Source organism: Orcinus orca, chromosome 11 (genome assembly GCF_937001465.1).
Source record: "Orcinus orca chromosome 11, mOrcOrc1.1, whole genome shotgun sequence".
Lineage (NCBI taxonomy): Eukaryota > Metazoa > Chordata > Mammalia > Artiodactyla > Delphinidae > Orcinus > Orcinus orca.
Genome location: NC_064569.1, coordinates 14,824,542 through 14,849,664, shown reverse-complemented (window position 1 = coordinate 14,849,664; position 25,123 = coordinate 14,824,542). Strand labels below are relative to the sequence as shown.

Below are 25,123 nucleotides of genomic sequence, written 5' to 3'. Positions count from 1 at the left end.
TTAAAGAATGTGGCATAGTGCCTTGAGTTATACCTACTTTGCAGGTGGAAATCTGCAGGATTGTTTACTCTGGTCATGATGAATATGAAAGTAGGTTCAGAAGTAAGAAAACTTTTTGTTGTGCAGAGAATAGGTTTTGATCAGAGGGGAGAGCTGCAGAGTTTGAGATCTTTGAATTAGCGGATAATGAAGTTTAAAATGTGGTAATGCCTCTGTTTGGGTGAAATCCAGTGATGAATTGATTGGTGCTGAAGAGGGTGAAAAACTACAAAGTTTCTTCCAAAAATTGGATTTAAGAATTTCAGGCATTTATGTTTGTTTCTTCTGACAGAAATTAATACAGCATTCTTCTAGAGCTTACTAATCCCCTCAATAAATAAGATTATAAGCAGATATGTAGGTATATATATTTAATTCAAATTTTAAAAATTTGTTACAGATATACTTAGGTGTTGAAGTAATTGATAAGATTTATTTATTTGCTTGTCTTTTTTTGGAAAATACATTTAAAGTATTGCTTTTAACTGTAGGCACATAAAACATGAACACATGTTCGATTTAAAAGACCCATTAAATGTCCTTTTTTTATTTTATACATTGAATTTTACACAATCAATTGGAAAAAAGGTTCTAAGAAAACAATGAAACACAGGTAGAGAATAACTAACTATAAAAGACTGATTCTGATTTATTTTCTTTGTGTCCTTAGTACACCATCATGCTACCTTTTTTTTTTTAAAATTTATTTATTTTTGGCTGCGCTGGGTCTTTGTTGCTGCGAGAGGGCTTTCTCTAGTTGCTGCAAGCGGGGGCTACTCTTCGTCGCGGTGTGTGGGTTTCTCATTGCAGTGGCTTCTCTTTGCGGAGCACAGGCTCCAGACGCGCGGGCTTCAGTAACTGTGGCGCATGGGTTTAGTTGCTCCACGGCATGTGGGATCTTCCCGGACCACGGATCAAACCCGTGTCCCCTGCATTGGCAGGTGGATTCTTAACCACTGCGCCGCCAGGAAGTCCCCACCGTGCTATCTTTGATAACAAAAATGTCCTGATCTTGTGCTAGAGAGGCCCCGAAGTGAAAGAACTACGAGTAATGAATGCGTATGTTCATAGCAATGCTTAAATTATACTGTTTCCTAGTGGATACCATTTTTCTTCCTTGAGTGGGACACTACAGAGTTGGATATTAATTGCTCCTACAAAGGTGGTTTTGCTCTTTACAATAAGCATTAAGACATGTCCTTGGAGCTCTGTGACTTCATTATATACTACCTAAAAAGGGAGAGAATAAAAATCAGATACGCTTAAATGCATCTTTTAAAAAATACTGCTTTTAGCAAAAATATTTGCACACTGATATCTTGTACCTTGGAATGGATACGTTAATGTTAGAATCTTTCATTTCTAACTCTAATTCTGAAGAGCTAAAGGTTCTGCTAACGTAAAGGAGTTTAACGACAGAATATTTCTCTAAGAAGCTTAGAATTTACTCTGATTGCATTAAAAATTGTCTATCCCAAATTTAATAAGACTGTAAATCATTCTCTAGGAATAAATTTAAATACCTGTCACCTTTCAACTGTCCTTGGATTTACTGTGCAACATGGGACCTTGAACACTGTCTTTCTTTGTTGAAGGCTAATGAGGAAAGCAGACCAATCTCCATGATTTCCGTGTGTTAATTTAATGTAGTACAGTATTTCCTTCTACATGTGAAGCAGTCGCTCTATGGTTACTTTATTTAAAATTGTTTAATTTTTAGTTATGAAAATATATGCTCATTAACTAAAATATGGGGATGAAACAAAAAAAGAATAAAAAAGAAAAGAAAAATTTCTATTTCTACCATTAGGAGATAATCATTTTGATGTGTTTTTTGTTTTCTATATATAATTGCTTTTTAAGAATCTGAGCGGTAATTATGTTGTGTGTATAGTTTTGTGTTTTTCTCTTTTTCACTTACTAGTCATGTAACTATTTTTAAAAAAGAGAGGTGTTCAACTGTCTTTTATAACATCCAAGAAATAAGTCACAGGCATTACCACTGGGTGCCTGCAGTGGTAAAGAAGCTTTAAAAGTGTAGTACTATCAAGAAATTAGTTATACATCAAAGGAGGGGAGAGCTGTGTATAGATCCAACATGGTTGCCAAGGAAACTCCTTATAACACATTTGGAGGAGTTTCATATGACGATACAAACATGCTTGCTTTTTACAGCTAAACTACAAGATAGACAGAAGCGTCCTCTATATATGCAAAAAAGAATCAGAGGAAACAAACTGAGAGGAAAGGCCTTGGACTCCACTGCGAGGCCTGTTCAGTGTGTATGGATGCAATTTCTAGCCCATCGTACTGCATTTGCCTACCATTTGTGAACCCATCAATTTATCAATGAAATTCCATTCAATATCAATCTATCTGTTAGCTGCTCAGAACAATGATTTACTTATCAAGTAAATAATAATTCAGTCAAGGGAATGAGATACAATATAATATGCTAATCCAGTCTACCCTGCTTCGTGTGACATCTCCTGGCTACCGACTCTTCCAGAATCCTGCTCCCATTCCAGACAGGAGGTTACCTTTTAAATTTCTAGGAAAGCTTATTCAAATTATTCCATTTAATTTATTGAGTTCCTCTGGATAGTAAAGGATTTTAAGGGCTGCCTTAAAAATTTCAAAAGCCTACCAATGTAATTCATCTTTCATGGCAAAGGGATGCTCAGCGTGGACTCCGTGAACCACTCTTGTCTCCTGAATGCTTATCTTCCCAGGACTTCAGAGTAAGCTCCTTTCCTTTTCTCTACAGTGGTTATTTTGAACTGTCTAAATTATCCTCCATTTTCCTCCCCACAACACGTTCAGCAGATGAACTTACCTCCTATTTTACAGAGAAAGTAGACGAAAGGGCCCTCGAAGTGTTAGTGTGTGTGAAGAAAAATGGAATAATTCTAAGCATTAGGCCTTTGGAAAAGTCTGGTTTAAGAACTCTGTGAATCATATAAATTAGTGCTAAAGATGTAACTTTCTAAGAAACATATCAGTATCAATGATTCATATTTATATAAATCTGTTGTCAACTCCAGTTCTTCCTCCATTTACAATGGGGTTACATCCTGATAAACCTATGGTAAATTGAAAATACTGTAGCCGAAAATGCATTTAATATACCTAACCCACCAAACATCATAGCTTAGCCTAACTACCTTAAACGTGCTCCGAATGTCTCATGTAATTTATTGAATACTGTACTGAAAGTGAAAAACAGAATGGTTGTCTGGGTACCAAATGGTTGTAAGCGTATTGGCTGTTTACTCTTGTGATTGCGTGGCTGACTGGGAGCTGTGGCTCAGCATCAGGAAGGAGTATCCTACCTGGGAAAAGAGCAAAATTCAAAACTTGAAGTATGGTTTCTACTGAATGTATATCTCTTTTGCACCATCGTAAAGTAAAAAAAAGTTTCAGGTTGAGCCATCCTAAGTTGGGGGCCATCTGAATGTGTTTTCTCATTCGAATATGGTGATAATATTTACCTTCTGGCGTTGTGAGAAAGAATAACTGAGATAATGAATATAAGCCTTATTACAAAGCCTGATACACAGTAAACACTAATGAATTACAGCTGAAAAAGGTCCATCAAATACACACAAAAAGAACAGCTGTTTCTTGGTATTTTGCCTTCCCTGACTGGAGATAACAGTTGTACACAATACTGAGTCTCCCAGGTATTTAACAAGCTGAAATTCTTTAATAAATGACAGGAATTAATTGCCTTCCTGGTTAAAATACAAACATTTGAACTCCTAAGTTTATATTGCTTTATGGATTTTTTTCCCCTGTGCTTCATTATGCAAAAGCTATTTTCCTGAAAGTGACCGAGGTTTTATAAACATGTAATCATTGTACATTATAGAAGATATATATATATCTGTTCTAATTGCTTAACTGCATCCATAATGTTGTTTAAAAAAAATAAGTGCCTTTTTCTTCCAATGCAATGAATAATTAGTGGGTAATGCTAGAGAAGTACACAGATGATTATATTCTTTGAGTCTTTTCACCAAATGATTTAATATGTATTCTGCCTTAACATAAACAGAACCAAAAATGCACAGCTCTTTTAATTTCACTTTATAATACTTTTTACCCATAGGCATGTGTCAAGTCTTCATTGCCTTCTGACAAACATTGAATTTGTAGGTCTGAAATTGTCACATCAAGTAGAAAAACACTGTTTAGGGTAATTTAATTAAGTAGGATAATATCTAAGAAAGGAATACAATGTAAACTATTATATATAGAATGGATAAACAATAAGGTCCTACTGTATAGTACAGGGGACTATATTCAATATCATGTGATAAACCATAATGGAAAAGAATATAAAAAAAAAGAATGTCTACATGTGTATAACTGAGTCACTGCTGTACAGCAGAGATTCGCAGAACATTGTAAACTGGCTATACTTCAATAGAAAAAAAGAAAGGAATACAGTGTACAACATACATTGACTATAACAATATAATTCTGTTTTAAAATAGAATCTGTCTTTCTAATGAATCATTAAAAAAATAATGGTTCGGGCTTCCCTGGTGGCGCGGCATGTGGGATCTTCCCAGACCGGGGCACGAACCTGTGTCCCCTGCAACGGCAGGTGGACTCTCAACCACTGCGCCACCAGGGGAGCCCTGAACTATTGTTTTCGAAACAATTTTAAATGTGTTCAGTGTATAAACACTGTGTGTCCAAGCTACAAGTATGTGCTGATGGAGAAAAGTATTGCATTGATTTCTAATCAATGGGCCATGAATGTGTGAGGACTCAGAATTATTGCAAGCCGTGAGACAATTTATGGACACAGCAAGCATCATAAAATAATCTCCACACATGTGCATTTACTACCGGTTTTTATAGTACATATAGCTTGAGATAAATAAAACACAAATTTATTTAAACTCCTGGATTGTTAGTGGCTTTTCATCATTATGTGTTTCCTTAGATACAAATGCTGAAGTACAGCATGCAGTCTGAGAAGTTTCTTGATATTGATGTAGGGGGGTCTTATGCCCAGAACGTATGGAAACTAGGGATATATAGTTGGGAGGTATATACCTCTAGCTGTTGACATCATGACAAATAATAAAATGTCAAAATATATTTCCTTACTAAAGTATCTATTATTTGAATATATATAAATGTTTGATAGTTTTACATTTTATACACGTACACATAAAGTGTCATTTATAAAACTATCCCAAATATTTAATCCCACAAATCTTTTTAGAAGTAGCTAAGTTTCAAAGATACTGAGAAAGCTAAGACATTTTCCTTGTCCTCAAGAAGTTTTCAATGCACTAGAAGAAAAAAGTCTGTGTAGGAATAAATAAGAGATGGTAAATGTGGCGTTAAGAGACAGGGAAGAGAGACTGGTTCACAGAGTCCATATTTGAGGTAAATCTCAAAGTTGGCAGAGAAGGGCAGGAGGGTGAACAGCTACATGAGCTCTATCACAGAGGTCATAGGGATTATTCAGGGAGTGACAAGCTGTCTGATGTGACTTGAGAATATGACTAAGTATGGGGCAGTGGAAGGGCATGAGCAAACAAACGTTCCTTATTTTTGTCAAAGGTGTAAAAGACATTTAACATAGGAAGAACTGCTTTTTCAATAAATGGTGCTGAAATAACTGGCATTCATAGGCAAAAAAAGTGACGCTCAACCTAAACCTCACACTTTCTTCAAAAATCAACTAAAAATGAATAATGGACTTAGATGTAAAATATAAAACTATAAAACATTTAGAAAAAATATAGGAGAAAATCTTTAGAACTTAGTGCTAGGTGAAGAGTTCTTAGACTTGCCACCAAATATGCAGTCTACAAAAGAAAAAAAAATTGATAAACTGGGTTTCATCAAAATTGAAAATTTTTACTCTATGAAAAACCGTGAGAAAAGGAGGAAAAGTCAGACTACAGACTGGGAGAAAATATTTGCAAACCACACATCTGACAAAGGACCGTTATCCATAGTATATAAAGAATCTCAAAAGCCAACAGTAAAAATGAGTAAAAATGCAAACTATCTAATTAGAAAATGAACAAAGGCATGAAGAGACATTTCATGAAAGAGGGTATGCAGATGGTAAGTAAGCACATGAAAACAATTCAGCATCATTAGCTACTAGATAAATGCAAATTAAAACCACGATGAGCTATCACTCTATACCTTTCAAAAGAACTAAAATTAAATACAGTGATAACACTAAATGCTGGCAAAGATGTAGAGAAATTGGCACAAACATTGCTGGTGGGAGTGTAAAATGGTATAGAAAAGGAGTTTGACAGTCTTGAAAAACTAGGTACAGCATTATCATATACCCTAGTAATTACATCTTGAGCATTTGCTTAGAGAAATTACAACTTATGTTTACACAAAAACCTATATATCAATGTGCACAGCAGCTTTTTTTTTTTTTTTTTGTGGTACGTGGGCCTCTCACTGCTGTGGCCTCTCCCGTCGCGGAGCACAGGCTCTGGACACGCAGGCTCAGTGGCCATGGCTTATGGGCCCAGTCGCTCCACAGCATGTGGGATCTTCCCGGACTGGGGCACGAACCTGTGTCCCCTGCATCGGCAGGCAGACTCTCAACCACTGCGCCACCAGGGAAGCCAGCACAGCAGCTTTGTGTGCAATAGCCCCAAGCCAGAAATAACCCAGATGTCCTTTAATTGGTAAACAGTTAAAGAAACTGTCATATCTCCATGCCATGACTACTACTTAGCAGTGAAAATGAACAAACTATTGATACATGCAGCTACTTCGATGGATCTCTAGGGAACTATGGTAAGTGAAAATGTAACAAACTGTATGATTCCATTTACATAACATTTGAAATGACAAAGTTATAGAGATAGAGAATAGATTAATAGTTGCCAGCGTTTGGGGATGGGGCGTTAGAGGGAGAAGAGTGTCTGCAGCTATAACAGGGTAGCACCAGGAATCACCGTGATGTAATGTTCTGTACCTTGACTGTGGGGATGATCACACAAACCTACACGTGTGATATAAATGCACAGAACTAAACATGCACACATATACATAAGAACACATGTAAAGCTGGAGAAATCGGAATAGGGACAGTGGATCGTATCAATGTCAATTTCCTGGTAGTGATATTGTCAGTAGTCAGGCAAAGTGTTACCATTGCAGGAAAGTGGTTGAAAGGTATTTGAATTCTCTATATATTATTTCTTCCAACTGCTTGTGAATCTACAATTACCTCAAAACAAAAATTTTTTGAAAAAGTATATAAGGATGATATTGCTCCAGAGACAGCTCAGGAAAATTACTGAGTCAAATTTGAAAGGCTGTGAATGCCACACTTGGGATTTTGGATATTATTCAGTAGGCAATAAGGAACATTTGAAAAAAGGTAGGAGAATAATATGAGTAGTTTTTGACACCTTAGATAGAAATTTGAATGATTTAATTGAAAAACACAAGATAGGAGGCTGATAGGAGGCTCTTACATTAGCCAAAGTTGCAAGGCCTTCAAAGAAGTAGCGATGGGACACAGAGGAGAAGATGGATTGAAGAGGCAGGTGGCTGCACAAGTAGAACTGACAAAACTTGGGGATTAACTGGACTTGGGAGTGAGGGAGAGGGTGACGTCATTAGAAAGTTTCTTCCGAGGAGATGGCAAACAGAGGAGGAAAGCCTGATTTAAAAGTGCGTAGGAGGCATCCTAAAGGGGTTCTTTAATAATCAGGTAGAAGTACAGGTTTAAAGCTTGGGAGAGAAGCCAGGGCTTGAGGAATAAATTCAGATGCAACCTACAAGTGATAAATGAAAATCTGTAGATACATAAGATACTTTTGAGTGTATATATCAAGAGATGAGGGTAGGTCATGGAACTCCAGCAAATAAATATTTTCAGAGGAAGAATGGCAATGAAGGAAAATGAGAGAGTGGTTAGAGAAGACAGAAGGGAATTAAGAAAAGGTAGAACTCAATGAATAAGTCCAAAAGAGAAAAACAAATACTGTATAATATTGCTTATATGTGGAATCTAGAAAAATGGTACAGATGAACTTATTTGCAACGCAGAAATAGAGACACTGATGTAGAGAACAAACATATGGACACCAAGCGGAGTAAGGACAGGTGGGTGAACTGGGAGACTGGGACTGACATGTATACACTACTATGTATAAAATAGATAACTAATGAGAACCTACTGTATAACACAGGGAACTCTACTCAGTGCTCTGTGGTGACCTAAATGGGAAGGAAATCCAAAAAATAGGGGATATATGTAATACCTATAGCTGATTCACTTTGCTGTACAGCAGAAACTAACACAACACTGTAAAGCAACTATACTCCAATAAAAATTATGTTGATTAAAAAAAGAGAAAAGGTAGAACTTAAGCAAAACGGAGGTGTAAAGAAAGAGGAAGCAGTTAACAGTGCTGCCGTCTAACTGTTCTGGAGAGGAGAGCCTGATGGCTCATTGGATTGAGCAATTAGGAGTCTTTTGATGCCATTTGAATAAAACAGCATCAGTCAAGGTCAGAATCCACATTGCAAAGGATTAAAGGGTGAGAAGGAAGTGATGAACTGAGAGCAGGAAATGTGTTAATTTTGCAAAAGTTTGGAGGTGATAGCGAGGGAAAGAAAATTTGGATGCTTTAGAAAGGCTGACTTGAAGAGTTTGTTTTGTTTTTTTAAGATTTCTGAGTTGAGGATCCAGTGGATGAGACAGCCTTAAGAAAAGGTGAGCAAATAATTAAGTGAGCAAGGTACAGAGGAGATGGGAAAGGATGGAATCAAGAGAATACATGTAGGGTTTGCCTTAGAAAGAATTAGGGGATCAGATGTTCAAATCATATACTACAAATGAATTAGAGAGCTATATATAATATAAATTACTTCAATATAATTTGTACTTCTTTATATTTTTCAGTTTTTCAAAAGAGATTTTATAAAGTTTATTGCTATACACAGGTTAGACTATGATAAAGTTATTAGGTAAGGAAAAGCAGGTAAAGAAAAACTTGTTAGAGAAAATAAGGTAGAGTCAGGGATAATGTTAGTAGGTGAAACAAATGCTGTAAAGTCTTGGGCTCTCGCTGGAGGCTAGCCACAATTTGAAACTTGGTTCATAAGCACTTTGAAAGCAGTATCTGTATTTTCCAGTTCCTATAGCATCAAGAACTGTGATCGGCAGACAGTGGCTATTTTGGGAAATGACTTCCCTTTATGGAATACTGCCAATTACTGTAAATTTTCCATATTTGGTTAAAGTGAAAAATGGTAAGAAAAATAGAAAACGACTGGACAAGAGTTGACTCATACTTACAATTTCATTGTAAGTGGGGTCGGTACATTTTGGAACAGATTTTGTTTTCCTCCTCTGAACTGCACTGGGATATGATAAAAGATAAAATTCAACATGTGCACTGGGCGTGGAGCCATCTGGGAGATGCTGCAAAGGAAAACGGTTGTAAATATTAATGTGCATCACTATTATAGAAAACAAGTACACAGCTACTAAATATCTAGACCAAAGGCAGGATCAAGATTTATTACAGTCACTGTTTATCAGAAAATAAGAGAACAATCAAAAGAAATACATCATTGCTCAAAAATAATCCCAAAATACAGTTTAAAAGAATAAAACTGTCCATCTTAAATTAAGTGTTGTGTCAGAGAACTACATTTAAAAGTCCATTAAATGTGATTGGCTCTAGCTTTTTATAGTAAAAACTAAATTTGCATTTTTTTATTGGAGTATAGTTGCTTTACAATGTTGTGTTAGTTTCTGCTGTACAATGAAGTGAGTCAGCTATATGTATACCTATATCCCCTCTCTCTTGGACGTCCCTCCCACCCATCTAGGTCATCACACAGCACCGAGCTAAGCTTCCTGTGCTTTATAGCATGTTCCCACTAGCTAAATTTGCATTTTTGACAGAAATGGTCAAGAGATGAATATAACCCACAGGCAGAGACAGAAACTGAGTGCCTCAGGAGACTGTACACCACTTGAAAATAAATAATTCAAGTTTAGCACATGAGATGTAGCATTTAATGACATGTAAATGCATATTATATAATATCACATTTTCAAACAGAAAAATATCAATTAGACCTACAAGTTTAATATACTTATAAGACTTTAGAGTTATAATAATTTTATTATCTAAATTATCCTAAAATATATTGGATAATCCTTTTACAGTTGTGTTCTGTGGGGCTCCCAAAGTTGCCTAAGTTGCTGCCTGATGGGTAGATCAATGATGCCAAATGAGTAGATCTCTGGACCCCCTCTCTCTAGTTTATCCTAACACCCCTGCTCCCCTATCATGGTTTCAGAATGTCTCTCTTCAACTTTTTTCTTACGGATATTTTTATTTCTTAATAAATTTGAAGAATGAGTACACTGTTTTAAAAATTTGGAAACCACTGTACTTCAGAGAAATGGGTTCTAGCTTTGTGACCAAATGGAGAACAAATTGTACTAAAAAACTATGCATATCTAGTTTGATAAAATGAGAAATGCTTGTGTAATTTATATTTAAGTGGATGATTTGAAAGTCACAATTGAGGAATTAAATGGTTCTCTTGGTGAATACATTCTAACTATTAAATCAGTAATTTCCAACAAATATTTTTATATTCTGAATCACAGCGCCATTCACATGTAAACATCCAGTGACACCCCCAATGTCGTTAGCTTTAATTTTATATCTTTCTTTGGCATTCAGAAAAGCATATTGGAAAGTAAGAAAACGTGACATATATTATTATAGGACTTTTATTCCGTTCTAATTTACATGGTAAAAATTATGTCATTAGGAAAGTCTGGCTCTTTATTATTATTCGCAAATTAGATAAAATACATCTGGCCACACCCACATGTCAAAACGCTAAGACTGTCAAACCTGCTGCTTTAGATGGTGCTCAAGGTATCCCTGTCCCACATGAAACCCTCCCCCAGGAGGAGCTCTGAAATGTATCAATGGCACAATGGAATTTTCTGTGATACAGAAAAAAAACATTGCTATTAATATTTGAGAGTTGATTTGTGTGTGTGTGTGAGAAAAATGAAGGGAGAAAAGTGGTTTTGCTCTGTGTAATTCTCTCTCTTTTCTACCATTGGGCACTGGGCTTGAGGATACCATACCTATAATCATTGTATGTTTCATCTTAGTGGTTAGAATCATGGTTCTGGAAAAGGACTTTTTGGTTGCAGTCTGGGCCTCCAAATTTCCCAACTATGTGGCTTTTGGTAGATAACTTTTCTGTGGATCAGTTTCCTAACCTGTTAAATGAGGATAAAGGTGATATCTGTCTCAAAGCATTCAAAAAATTAAATAAACCATGTAATGTGAGTATAGTGCCTGAAATAGAGTAAGATTCAATAAATGCTTATTACTATTTTTATTTTCTATAAATTGAACAAGAATACACTACATGCATTGATTGGACAAGATATGCCTAATGTACTATGACATTTATGAGCAGGGATTCTCAGTCTTGGCACTAGTGGCATTTGGGGCCAAATGATTCTTTGTTATAGGGGCTGTTCTGTGCATTGAGGATGTTTAACAGCATTACTGACCTCCACCTACCAGACTGCAATAGCACCATCCTCCCAGCTGTGACACCAGAAATGTCCCCAGCCATTGCTAAATGTCCCCTGGGGAGCAAAACTGACCCCAGTTGAGAACCACTGATGACTCCCAAATAAGAATCTGTAATTCATCCTTAGGATCTCAGCCTAGTGACCTGTAGAGTGTTACAAGTACCTTATACTCTAACCAAAATCTATCTTCTATCTTTCCTCACCACTCCAAAACAGATTTTTTCAACTTGTTAAAATTGCATTAAATGATACAATTTCATTTCTCCAGTGTCTCCCTTGTCATTGATTTTCAAATCCAAGTATGTACCAAGATCAGTATCCTCCCTTTTTGCCTTAGTTCATCTGTCACCACAGATCTTTATTTCCTAACTTATAATTGGATTTTAATTACTTTTTTATGCTCCGGTCTTCCCACTTCATTCCTTCATTCATCCTGTATATCACTGTTGCATTTAACCTTCCTGTAAAGCTGCTTTGATCCTGTCACTTTCCTTCTCAAAACACTCAAGCAGTCCACTGAGGAATAAACTCCCAATCACAGAAGGGAAAAAGTATTTTGTATACCAGCCTTCACCAAGCATTTAGCAATTAAAGGTTTGGGCTTCTGTTTCCAATTAGTGTCCGACAAGATCCTTGAATATCCTGTTGTTTTCAGAATAATAGAACAATTTAAGTCAGGGATGCATTCGATCTGAGCAGCACACTTAGTCTGTCCTCCGTGGCTGTTAAGTGCAGACATGGATTTCTTTTTAAGAGAATCCTTTCTCCCCCTATAGCAGCTGTCTTATCAACACTTTTTCTTTTTCCTCTTCTTACTGGCACTGTATCCTGCTCCTTAAAGATCTCATCTAATTTATTAAAGAGATCACTAGGTGTCTTTTCATCAACACTTCTCATTTTACTGTTTGCCCTTATGTTTATGTGAATTAAATTTTATTTTAAAATGATTAAATAGCTCCTACTTGTCCATCTTACCCCAGAAATTTTACTCTGGTTGTGTTTTAGACCTTCACAAGGATTTAACACTTTGACTTGAAGAGTCATAAGGCTTGGGGTTACAGAGTTCTTAGTCTGAGGCTCAAACAATGAGAAGTTTCCTAGTGTCACCCAGAGGATGTTTTTATTCACGGTGGATTGAAGTCAGGCAGCACTACCACTTTTTTTAGAATTCTGGCTAATATTTTTACTGTGCTCAGATGATGTGAAGTCATCCAAATTTGACTTTTTTTTCTCAGACTAACTCAGAATTTTATATATTCTAGATTTCCTGTTAAAATGCTTATCATTTTCTATGTTTAAAAATGGTTTTATATATTTGTCAGCTTCCTTATGAGATAAGAAATTATTTAAAAGGAAAATCCATGTCTTGTTCCATACTTCCCCTCCCCCCATGTTTGCTTTGGGTTTTGCTCCATTGGTTACTGTACCCTACTACCTTAACCCCACCCTCATTTCTTTCTTCCTAAGCTTTCAGTATGTTTCTGAATCTCCAATTAAAATTTTTAAATCCTCACTTGAGATTGGGCTTTCCTTTACCTTATTCGTTTCTTTCTTTTCATAGCTATGTCTTCCTTACAGCATTCTTTTCTTTTATAGGAGTCCTGTCCCTAACACAGTACTTGGCATATAGTGAATACTCAATAAACAGTTATCAAATGACTAATTAAATGAGCTATATATTCATAGTGCCTAGTTCTTTGAAAGTACTTCATAAGTATTTGCTGAATCATTATTTATAATGCAATATAAAAACCAGAAGTCTTCCTAACTTCCTAAGATTTAAGTAATTTCTCTTACCTATTGCAATGTTTCTTATTGTAACCAAACAATAAAAAGCCCACTGCAGGGTAAAAAAGATGTATCTTGGGGTCTGTTTCCAAGGTCTGTCCTAGGTGTTTACCCTGAACTCTTAAGCTGTTCGAAGGCATCTTTCTGCTAGAGCTGATCTTCTCAAGCACATCACTGCATCAGGAATATATGTGTTAAGTTCTGTTTGTTACATCCAATATCTTAATGCTCCACTTCGAAAACTTTGACTTTATCTCACCTCTCAGATCATGTTACACAACTAGATGCTTACTACATTTTCTTACTCCTTTTTTCTCCAACTGGAGCTAGACTGAATTTGTAACATAATTACTTGTACTCCTTCTCGGAATGAATCCTTGGCCACCATTTCTTCCACCTGGAGACTTGATCTGTAATTGCTGTCCTCTTCCTGAGACCATGTTTACTCTTCTGTGATAGTCCTCTCCACCTCTCCAGACTTCTCCCACTAACTCATTAAAAATCTCCTTAACAATAAGCACAGTGGGTTATTTAAATCTCCTTCTAGGAGCTAATGATGACCTGACAATTTCTTGGGGGCTTAATATATAGTGAAGTGTGAACTAAAGTCATATTTTTGTGCTACATTCCTATGCCCTCTCTCAACCTCCTGTAAGTTTTCCCCTCCATGTCCTGCTTTGTGGAGTACATGGAAGAAACAGAAAGAGGTACATTCAATTTAACTGGATGAGTGCCTTATGGGGACCTTTGTGTGGAGGCAGGGAGCTGGACCCATATTAGCACCAAGCACTCCCTGCAGAGGAAATAAATATGTCTCATACACGTTTACTACTATACTATTTTTTTTCACATATCAGTAGGTGCTTTTGTTAATACAATTTTATAATTTAAAAACACTATTGCATTTATAGTTTTAAAAATTATTTTGTATTTCTTAAATTTATCAGATAGCAAAATGACTTTAATGACATCTGAGAAATCAATTTTTTTTTTCGTTTGTTTGTTTAAAGAGGTCCCTCTAGTTGAAAAGCCTTAGGATATTCTTAGCATTCACTGGTGGAAGAGACTTCTTTCTTAACTGAAGAATGAAATATAGGGGATTCTTAGCTAGGTTATTATTTTAGGTTATAAACATTATGTATATTAGTAAATCTTTATTCACAATGTTGACTTCTAAATAATATTGTTAATAATTAAATATACCAGTTTTCTGCCTTCATTTCTTGCCTCACATTGCACACAGCATTTCAAATGGTTTTCAATGTTACTTTTTTTTTATATCAATGAATGAAAGTATCTTGAAAATATGGTTAATTTATCAAAATTGAGGAAAAAAAAGTAAGCAGTTGTTTGTAAAGTAAATAAAACCATCTCACATTGTAGGCTATGCCAGCAACTCTTCGGTATTTTCATATGAGTATATGAGAAATATATTTATTTTTCATACATACATAGTAATAATAGCTACCACCTACTGAATATTTAAGTTATTTAAAGCACTCTCTTAAAATAATCCTTGAGCCAGTATTGTCTTTATTTTATTTAAGAGGTTTTTCTGTAAAGCCTATGTTCTTAACCACTACCCTATACAGACTCTCTACAAAGAATGCAAAGGAAACTGTCAGATTCAAATTAAGAACACTTCTAGATCAAATTTTATCAGGAACGTGATGAAGGTACATGGTTTAAAAATATCAGACACTTTGGAAATGTCTGTAGATTAATTCAAAGTTTAATTTTATTTAATAGGTTATTATCTTTTTGATGAATAATTTATGAGAATTTTCCATCAGGTTTTTTTTAACTTAAATGTTTCCAATCATAGGATAATATAGGCTTTGGAAGAACTCAACCGACAATGATTAAAATATGATGGGACTATCAAAACCTGAGGTCTATGCCAGAAACAAAACAACATAATAAAAAAGCATTTTCCTCATCTATGTGCCTGCCAAATTTCAGTTCTGAAACTGAGGCTAGCCATCATGAAGAGGGTCTTTTAATAAAATGACAATGTACAACAAAAGTACAGAAGTACAGTAAAAGTGCTTCTGATATGTGGTTTGCTGTATGCTTCAGTTAAAGAAATGGTGGAATGGTCTTTCCAATCTTTCTGTGTGTTAATTCGTATAGAATGAGACGATTTAAGGTATTCATGAATTCAATTAGGATGGTCTTCTGCTTCATTTCACACCAATTTAAGCCTTTAATAGGACTTTTATCATCAATAGGTGATTTCCAATAATTTAAAAAAAACCTCAAAAATCAAACTGCCATGTGTCTAGCACTTTGGATGGTCTGGGAGAGGACACAGAAAAGTGATAAAAATAGTTTCTGCTTTCAAAGAAATAAACTCTTTGGCATCATCATCTGGTGTTTTATATATATATATATATATATATATATATATATGTATGTGTGTGTATATATATATATATATATATATATATATATATATATATATTTAAATTTTAACCCTCAACTTGATGTAGTTAACAACCAGACAGAAGTCACAGTCTAGTAGATAGAATTCCTTTTCTGACTCAATACATACGGACTGAATTGCTTCTAAAAGTCCAGAATTCTAATTATGGCTCCAGAATTTACCACTGAAGTGTTTTGTTTGAAAAGTTTTTCCATTTCTTAATAACATGTAACAAGTAAGGCATTAAACCTCATTTATTTTTCACAATCTACTCAATAGCAAATACTGAAGAACTGTTTGTAAGTTAACTGGTAATTAAATTTTTTTTCTTTTTTCTTTTTTTTTTTACAATTGCACTGAACCACTCTAAATGATTGCAAATTTCCTAACCCTTAGTCTCTATCCACAAGTGCTGAGAAAACTGTACAGATAAAGAGACAGAATATGTTTTGTTAGAGATGGCTGAGGAATTGTGAAGAACAGATGAAATACTGGAGGATTAGCTTTATGATATTAAATTTGATAGTATGGGAAAAAGATGGATTACAAAAAGCAGAAACTAGTAATTTAGAGGTAAAATACGAGTTTTTTACTCATATACCTCAGATATTTGTCTTGATCCTGTCCAACTAAACTGTTTTATCATGATTTAAATAAACGTATAGATATATGATGTAGAGGTGTTAATAATCTGAGTGTTATGGCCAGTATGCTGGAACAGATCATCAGGACTGAGTTATGAGGGGCTGGAAGGATGAACTATATCTAACAAAGTTGATAACAATAGACTGAATGTCAGGTTCTTCTTTGGGGAAACTCACTCTGCAAATCCAGGGTATGAAATTCTTGTTGCTTTCCTTCATTGGAATATGTATTTTTCTTTTGTTGCTGAAGGGTATATTCCCTGGCTATAGAATTCTAAGTTGACAATTCTTTTCTTTCAACACTTTAATGATGTTCCACTGTCTCTCGCTTCAATTTTTCTTGCCTACATTGTTTCATTGTTCTCCTATATGCCAAGTGTTTTTCTCTAGCTCTTTCAGTAGTTTTTCTTTGTCCTTGGTTTTTAGCAGTTTGAGAACAATATATAAATGCATGCTTTTCTTTGAGTTTTTCCTTTTGGTATTCACTAAGGTACTTAAATTTATAAATTTATGTCCTTCACTAAACTTTGGAAGTTTTTGGCCATTATTTCTTCAAATATTTTTCTGCCCCAATCTCTTTCTTCTGTCCTGGGAGTCCAGAAAAAAAAATGTGACCTACTGTTAGATCTTTGGGTATTTTCCCACAGACCCCTAAAATTCTATTCTTTTTTTCCAATCTTTTTTCTCCATGTTCTTTAAACTGGATCATTTCCCTTGATCTATCTTCCAGCTCACCAACCCTTCCTCCCATCATCTCCATTCTTTTCCTGAGTCCCTCAAGCAAGATTTTAAATATTAGATATTTTATATTTCAGTCCTTAAAAGTACATTAGTACTTTTAAAATGAAGTTTATAATTAACTTTAATATAATTAATAGAACATTAAAATAACATAATATAACATTATATCAGTTTCAGGTGTACAACATAATGATTTGACTATGAAGTCTAGTTTACATCCATCACCACACAGAGTTCCAAATTGTTTTTCTTATGGCGAGTACTTTTAAGACTACTCTCACCAACTTTCAAATACACAACACAGTATTGTTAACTATAGTCAGCCTGCTGTACACTATATCCTCGTGACTTATGTATTTTACAACTGATAGATTATACTTTTTGACCACCTTTACCCATTTCACCCCTCCCCCGACCTCTGGCCGTCACCAATCTGTTCTCTGTATCTATGAGCTTGGTTTCATTTTGTCTAGATTCCACATACAAGTGAAATCTAGTGGTATTTATCTTTCTCTGCCTGACTTATTTCACTAAGCATAATGCCCTTAAGGTCCATACATCCGTGATGTCACTAATGACAAGATTTTCTTCTTTTTATGGATGAATAATATTCCATTGTGGGTCTATACAACATTTTCTTTATTCATTCATCTTTTGATGGACACTTAGGTTGCTTCCACACCTTGGCTATAGTAAATAATGCTGCAATAAACATGAAGGTACACATACCATTTTGAATTAGTATTTTCATTTTCTTTGAATAAATACTCAGAAGTAGAATTGCTGGATCATATGGTAGCTCTATTTTTAATTTCTTGAGGAACCTCCATACTATTTTCCATAATGGCAACACCAATTTACATTTCCACCAATAGTGTACAAGTGTTCCCTTTTCTCCACATCCTTGCCACCCTTGTTATTTCTTGTCTTTTTGATAATAGCCATTCTATATGTGAAGTGATATCTCACTGTGGTTTTGATTAGCATTTTCCTGATGATTAGTGATGTGGAACACCTTTTCATGTACTTGTTGGCCATCTGGATGTTTTCTTTGGAAAAATGTCTTTTCAGATCATCTGTTCCGTTTTTAATTGGCTTGTTTGGCTTCTTTGCTGAGTTGTATGACGTCTTTGTATATTTTGGATATTAGTCCTTTACTAGATATATGATTTGTTAATACTTTCTCCCATTCAGTAAGCTGCCTTTTCATTTTGTTGATGGTTTTCTTTGTTGTGCAGAAGCTTTGTAGATTGATATAGTCCCAGTTGTTTATTTTTGCTTTTGTTGCCTTTATTTTTGGTGTCAAATCCAAAAATCATCACTAAGCTCAATGTCAGGGATCCTTTTTCCTATGTTTCTTCTAGGAGTTTTATGGTTTCAAGTCTTATATCCAAATCCTTAATCCATTTTGACTTAATACTTGTGTATGGTATAAGATAGTGGTCCAGTTCCTTTTTTTAGCATGTGACTGTCCGGTTTCCCCAGCACCATTTATTGAAGAGACTGGTTTTCCCCATTGTATATTTTTGGCTCATTTGCCATAAATTTGTTCTTTCTCAAGATTGCTTTGGCTATTTGTCCTCTTTTGTGGTTCCATACAAATTTTAGGATCGTATGTTCTGTTTCTCTGGAAATGCCATTGGAATATTGATACGGACTCATTCAATATTGATTGAATTTGCAGATTGTTTTGGGTAGTATGGACATTTAAGCAATGTTAATTCTTCCAATCCATGAGTAGGGAATATCTTTGCATTTACTTTTGTTCAATTTATGTTGGTGTCTTATGGCTTTCTGTGTACAGGTCTTTCACCTCCTTGGTTAAATTTATTCCTAGGTATTTAATTCTTCTAAATGCAGTTATAAGTGGAATTGTTTTCTTAATTTCTCTTTCTGATTATTCACTATTAGTGTATAGAAACGCAAGTGATTTTTATATATAGGTATTCTCTGCTTTTTTGGAAGTTTGCTTTAGGCCACTTTGCTTTTAAGAAAGACTTACATTAACACCTGTTTTTGCTAATTGAACAAAATCCGAAGAGGATTTTCACTTTTACAAGTAAAGGTGAAAAGCAAAAACAGTGTTCAGTGTTTTTTGGGGGGCAGCAAGTTGTTATAGAGGTAGCATGAACACTGAGCAGTGAGAGTGGCACTGCTAAGCTCTTTTCCCAAGAGCTACACTCAGCATCTCAGCATCAAGTCGCCATAGCTTTGACCTGTGTCTATTAGCATGTGTGCTTTATCTCGATTTATTCTGTGAATTTGTTAGCAAGATGTGGCCTAAGATAATTGCTTCTTCATTTTTGCCATTTTGGCTTACTAAAGATTTTGTAGGAATGCTCTATTTTTGGATATCGAGGGAAACATATTGATTTTGTATCTTGCAATTTTACTGAATTCATTTATTAATTCTAATCGTTTTTTGTGAAGTCTTTAGGATTTTCTATACGTAATATCATGTTACCTATAAATAGGGACAGTTTTACACCTTCCTTGCCAATTTGGACGCCTTTAATATCTTTTTCTTGCCTAATTGAATAAAAGTGGTGAGAGAGGGTATCCTTGTCTTGTTCCTGATCTTTGAGGAAAAGCTTTCAATTTTTTACCATTGAGTATGATGTTAGCTGTGAGCTTGTCATACATGTCCTTTATTATGTTGAGGTACACTCCCTCTATATCCTCCCTGTTGAGAGTTTTATCATGAATGGATGTTGAGTTTTGTCAAATGTCTTTTCTGCATCTTTTGGGGTGCTCATATGACCTTTAGCCTTCATTTTGTTAATGTGATCTATCACATTGATTGTTTTCTGGATGTTGAACCCTTCGTTCACCTCTGGAATAAATCCCAGTTGATTCAGGTGTATGACTTTTTTAATGTATTGTTGAGTTCAGTTTACTAATATTTTGTTGAGGATTGCTGCATTTATGTTCATGAGGGATACTGACTTGTAATTTTCTTTTCTTGTGGTGTTCTTGTCTAGTTTTGGTATCAAGGTAATGCTGGCCTCATGAAATGAGTTCAGAAGTGTTGTCACCTCTTCCATTTTTTGTAAGAGTTTGAGAAGGATTGATAGTAATTGGTGCTAATGTTTGGTAAAATTCACCTGTGAAACTTTCTAGTCCTGGTTTTTTCTTTGTTGGGAGGTTTGTAATTACTTATGCGATCTCCTTACTTATTAGTGGTCTGTTAAGATATTCTGTTTCTTCATGATTCAGTCTTGGTAGGTTGTATATTTCTAGAAATTTATTCATTTCCTCTACGTTGTTCAATTTGTTGGTGTATAATTTTCATAATTTCTGATTATGCATTTCTTTGGTATCACTTTAATCTCTCTCTTCTTTCATTTCTGATTTTATTTGAGTCTCTCTCTTTTTTTTAGTCTAGGCAAACGTTTGTCAGTTTAATTTATCTTTTCAAAAAACCAGCTCTTAGTTTCATTGATCGTTTCTATTATTTTCTCCTCTTTATTTATCTCTGCTTTGATCTTTGTTATTTCTTCCTTTCTGCTAACTCTGGGTTTAGTTTGTTCTTCTGTTGAGATGTAGAGTTAGGTTGTTCATTTGAGATCTTCTTTTTAAAAAATATTTTATACCCATGTGGCTGGAAGAGATTGTTGGTATGAAGTCTATCTTCTTAAATTTGCTGAGTTTTTTTTTTGTGTGTGTGAAATATAATATGTTCTATCCTGGATTATGTTCTGTGTTTGCTTGAAAAGAATGTGTATTCTGCTGCTGTTGGATGGAATATTCTGTATATATATGTCTGTTAGGTATATTTGACCTAAAGTATGGTTTAAACCCAAGATTTTCATATTGATTTTCTTTCTAGATGATCTATGCATTGTTGTAAGTGGGGTATTGAAGTCCATACTATTATTATATTGTTGTCTATTTCTCCCTTCAGATGTTAGTATTTGCTTAATATATTTTGGTGCCCCGATGTTGGGTGTCTATATATTTATGTTTCTTATACCTTCTTGATCCCTTTATCATTATATAATGAATTTGTCTCTTGTTACCATTTTTTGGCTTAAAGTCTATTTTGTCTGATAAAACTACCTCACTTTCTTTTGGTTTCCAATTACATGGAATATCTTCTTTCATCACTTTACTTTGAGCTTATGTGTGTCCTTAAAGCGGAAAGTGTCTTATAGGTGGCATATAGTTGGATCATGGTTCATTTTTCTTTTTTACCAACCAGCCATTCTATGTCTTTTGATTGGATAATTCAGTCAATTTGCATGAAGAGTAATTACTGATAGGTAAGGACTTACCCATGTCATCTTACTGTTTTCTTGCTGTTCTCGTGTTCCCTTTTTCCTCTCTTCCTCTCTTGCAGTCTTCTTTTGTAAACTGATGATTTTCTGTAGTGGTATGCTTTGATTCCTTTATCTTTATCCTTTGTGAATCTACTGTAGGTTTTTGCTTTGTGGTTACCATGAGGCTTACAAAAAACATCTTATAGATATAATAATCTATTTATGCTGATAGCTTTACTTCAATCATATACAAAAACTCTACCCCTTTATTCCCCCCATTTTATGTTATTAAAGTCACAATTTACCTCTTTTTATGTTGTTTGTTCATTAACAGGTTATTGTAGCTATACTTATTTTTAGTACTCTTGTCCTTTAACCTTTATACTAGAATTAAGTGGTTAACACTCTACCATATTATAGTATTAGAGTAATCTAACTTTGACTATATACTTTACCAGGGTTTATACATTTTCATATATACATGTTACCAATTAGTATCTTTTCATTTCAGCTTGAAGAACTCCTTTCAGCATTTCTCATAAGGCAGGTCTAGTGGTGGCAAATTTCTTCAACTTTTGTTTGTCTGGAAAAGTCTTTATCCCTACTTCATTTCTGAAAGACGGGCTTGCCAGGTAAAGTATTCTTGATTGGCATTTATTTTAGTTCAGTACTTTGAATATATCATCTCACTCTCTCCTGGTCTATAAGGTTTTTGCTGAGAAATCTGCTAATAACTCTACGGGGGCTCCCTTGTAAGTTACAAGCGTTTTATCCTCTTGTTGCCTTCAAGATTCTCTCTTTATCTTTGAATTTTGACAGTTTTATTATCATGTGCTCTGGAGAGGATCTCTTTAAAGTTGAGTTTGGTGACCTATGAGCTTCATGAACACGAATATCCAAATCTTCCCTCAGATTTGGGAAGTTACCAGCCATTATTTCTTTAAATATACTTTCTGCTCCCTTTTTCCTCTCTTTTCCTGGAACTTCAATGTATCACATAGGCTTTCTTCACTCTCCTTTTTTTTTTCCCTTTGTTCTCCCCTGACAGGATAATTTCAAAGTTCCTGTCTCCTGTCTCACAGATGCCTTTTCTGCTTGATCCATTCTCCTGGTGATGCTCTCTGTTGTATTTTTCATTTCATTCATCATATTCTTTAGCTGTAAAATTTGTTTGGTTTCTTTCATAAAAAAATTTCTATTGGGCTTCCCTGATGGCACAGTGGTTGAGAGTCCGCCTGCCGATGCAGGGGACGCGGGTTCGTGCCCCCGTCTGGGAGGATCCCACATGCTGCGGAGCGGCTGGGCCTGTGAGCCATGGCCATTGAGCCTGCGTATCCGGAGCCCGTGCTCTGCAACGGGAGAGGCCACAACAGTGAGAGGCCCACATACTGAAAAAAAAAAAAAAATTTCTATCTCCTTGTTAAATTTCTCATTTTGTTCATGTATTATTTTCCTGATCTTTTTGAATTTCTGTGTTTTCTGTAGCTCATCAAATTTCCTTTAAATAGCCATTTTGAATTCTTTCTATCAGGTAAATCACAGATCTTCAGGTCTTTGAGTTCAGTTACTGGAAGATTATTGTCATCCTTTGGTGGTGTCTTGTTACTTCTTTGATTTTCATGTTCCTTGAAATTTTGCATTGTTGTCTTCCTATTTAAAGTGGCAGTCACCTCCTCCAATCTTTACTCTCTGCCCATTTCAATGTATCCAGATTCATAGTTTTTGCTACCACAGTGTTGTGGAACTTCTCTGCATACCTGAAGTTCCACAAAGGCTCTTTTATCCATGGATGATTGTCTAAGACAGTGCTTTCCAGGAGCTCCTGCACCGTGGCTGAGAGGAGCAGGAGTCAGTACACAGCCCACTGCAGGGTCCTCAGCTGGGACTGAGGCCTGTGTGTCTGTTACCTGAAGCATAGGTAGGTGAGACTCCTCCTTGATCCCTTGGTAGATGGTGTTGGGTCTCACTTTTGTCTGTGGATGGATGGTGAATTTTTGTTGTTGAGTGGGAGACAAAATGAGGGATGTCTTTTGCCACTATTATGCTGATGTCACTCCTAAAGGGACTTCAGAAAAGTCAGGAAGGAACCAAATTATGAGAACCAATGTCAGGGCCTTAGCTTATGTGTTTTTGTTTGTTTGTTTTCTTAAAGTTAGAATGTAGAATTAAGGGAGATTTTGGATAAAGGATAGAGATTAGGGTACAAGGCTTTCAATAAGAAGAGAGACTGATTAAATAAAATGTACATCACGTGGTGTCCTATACATTGATGGCTATGTCATCTGGGGAGATGGTGAGTGTCCAGAGCTGTTGAATATTTAGAGCAATAATTCTCAGCAGGAAATCACCTTATTCTTAACTGAGACAGATGTGATGATCAAATATTTGTCACTTGACCATTCTCGGTTTAGTATCAAGTATTATAGACAGCAGAATTCACAGAGAAAATCTATTCAATTGTAAATACAGCTTAAACTAAACTGCTGTGGATTGTGGCTGTTTTTCACAGTGACACACTTAAGCAAACATTTACTTATTTAACAAACATGCATTAAAGGCATAGTATTGTGCTAGCACTATGAGATATACAAAATATATTTCCCACAGCTTTTACAATCAGTAAATTTTCAATACAATTGAAACTACAGGATGAGCCAAGTTGATAAGTTTCAAGAGCTGAGATAAGGCAGTGAATATCAAATGGATGGTATATAGAGTAAATGTAACAGGAGGCCAAAGAAGGAAGGATAACTAGGAACAAGAGTGGCCCAGAAGGTTCAGAGAGAGTGAGAGGTTTGAGCTGAGCCTTGAAGTTGAGTTGGACGTAGAAGGTAAATAGAAGGTAAGCAGAAGTATGATATAGTGAGCTAGAATGACTGATGTGTGTCTAGTCAACAGTGAATGTACCATCTAGAATATAACACAAGTTTTGTACTGTGGATGGTGGATATAAAAGGCAGGTTATAGCTAGACTGCATAGTATCTTAAATATTAGGCTAAAGAATTTTAAATTTACTGAGACTCTATTAAAATTTTTTATTGATATGATTAAAATGGAGTTGTAGGATGTTTTAGGCAGAATAGAGAAGTAGGAAACAAGGAAAGGAATACCACAGGAATCAACCAAAATAATCTATAGATAAATTAACAGAGACTATAGAGTCAAATTTTAACAATAATAAAAGTAAAAGGAAACTCAAATGATTTGTTGATTACATATAGGAGTACTGGAGTAAGTTAAAATATACAAAATAAATTACAGAGAAGTTTTCATCAAGAGTTACTTGGGGATGGTGCAAGTAGTTCTGAGTGAGAGTTGGTTTTAGTGGAAAGTAGAGGACTATAATTTAGGATTGTTGAGTTTAAAGAGATGTCAAGATATCAGAGTGTAAATGCCTATCAGGCAGTTGGAAATATGTAAATTGAGTTCAGAGAAATATTAAAAGCAGAGACGTAAATTTAGGAGTAATTCACATAATCTGTGAAGTTTCAAAACTGAATAAAATTTCTTAGGAAATTAGTTTGAAGAGTTGAAGCCCTGAACACTGTAAAATCTTCACATTTAAGGGCTAAAGATGAAGTCAACATCTATTAAAGCACTATGTACCTTATCTAGTTT

The 25,123-nt window shown here is 35.2% G+C and overlaps 1 protein-coding gene across 11 annotated transcripts in view; it reads right to left on the bottom strand.

The window, feature by feature from the left end:
• Positions 1 to 552: 552 nt before the first annotated feature.
• PIK3C2G (phosphatidylinositol-4-phosphate 3-kinase catalytic subunit type 2 gamma) overlaps positions 553 to 25,123 on the bottom strand; it is a 365,719-nt gene continuing 341,148 nt past the window's right edge. For 8 of the 11 annotated variants that reach the window (XM_033430304.2, XM_049695083.1, XM_033430311.2 and 5 more), the window contains 2 exons: positions 9,359 to 9,484; positions 553 to 1,269 (listed from right to left, as the gene is read on the bottom strand). In XM_033430304.2, the coding sequence (XP_033286195.1) occupies positions 1,117 to 1,269; positions 9,359 to 9,484 (279 nt within the window). In that variant the 3' untranslated portion in view covers positions 553 to 1,116. Of the gene's footprint in view, positions 1,270 to 3,276; positions 3,372 to 9,358; positions 9,485 to 25,123 lie in introns of those variants that run through there. The other 3 variants (XM_049695082.1, XM_049695081.1, XM_033430310.2) reach the window with 3 other exon arrangements.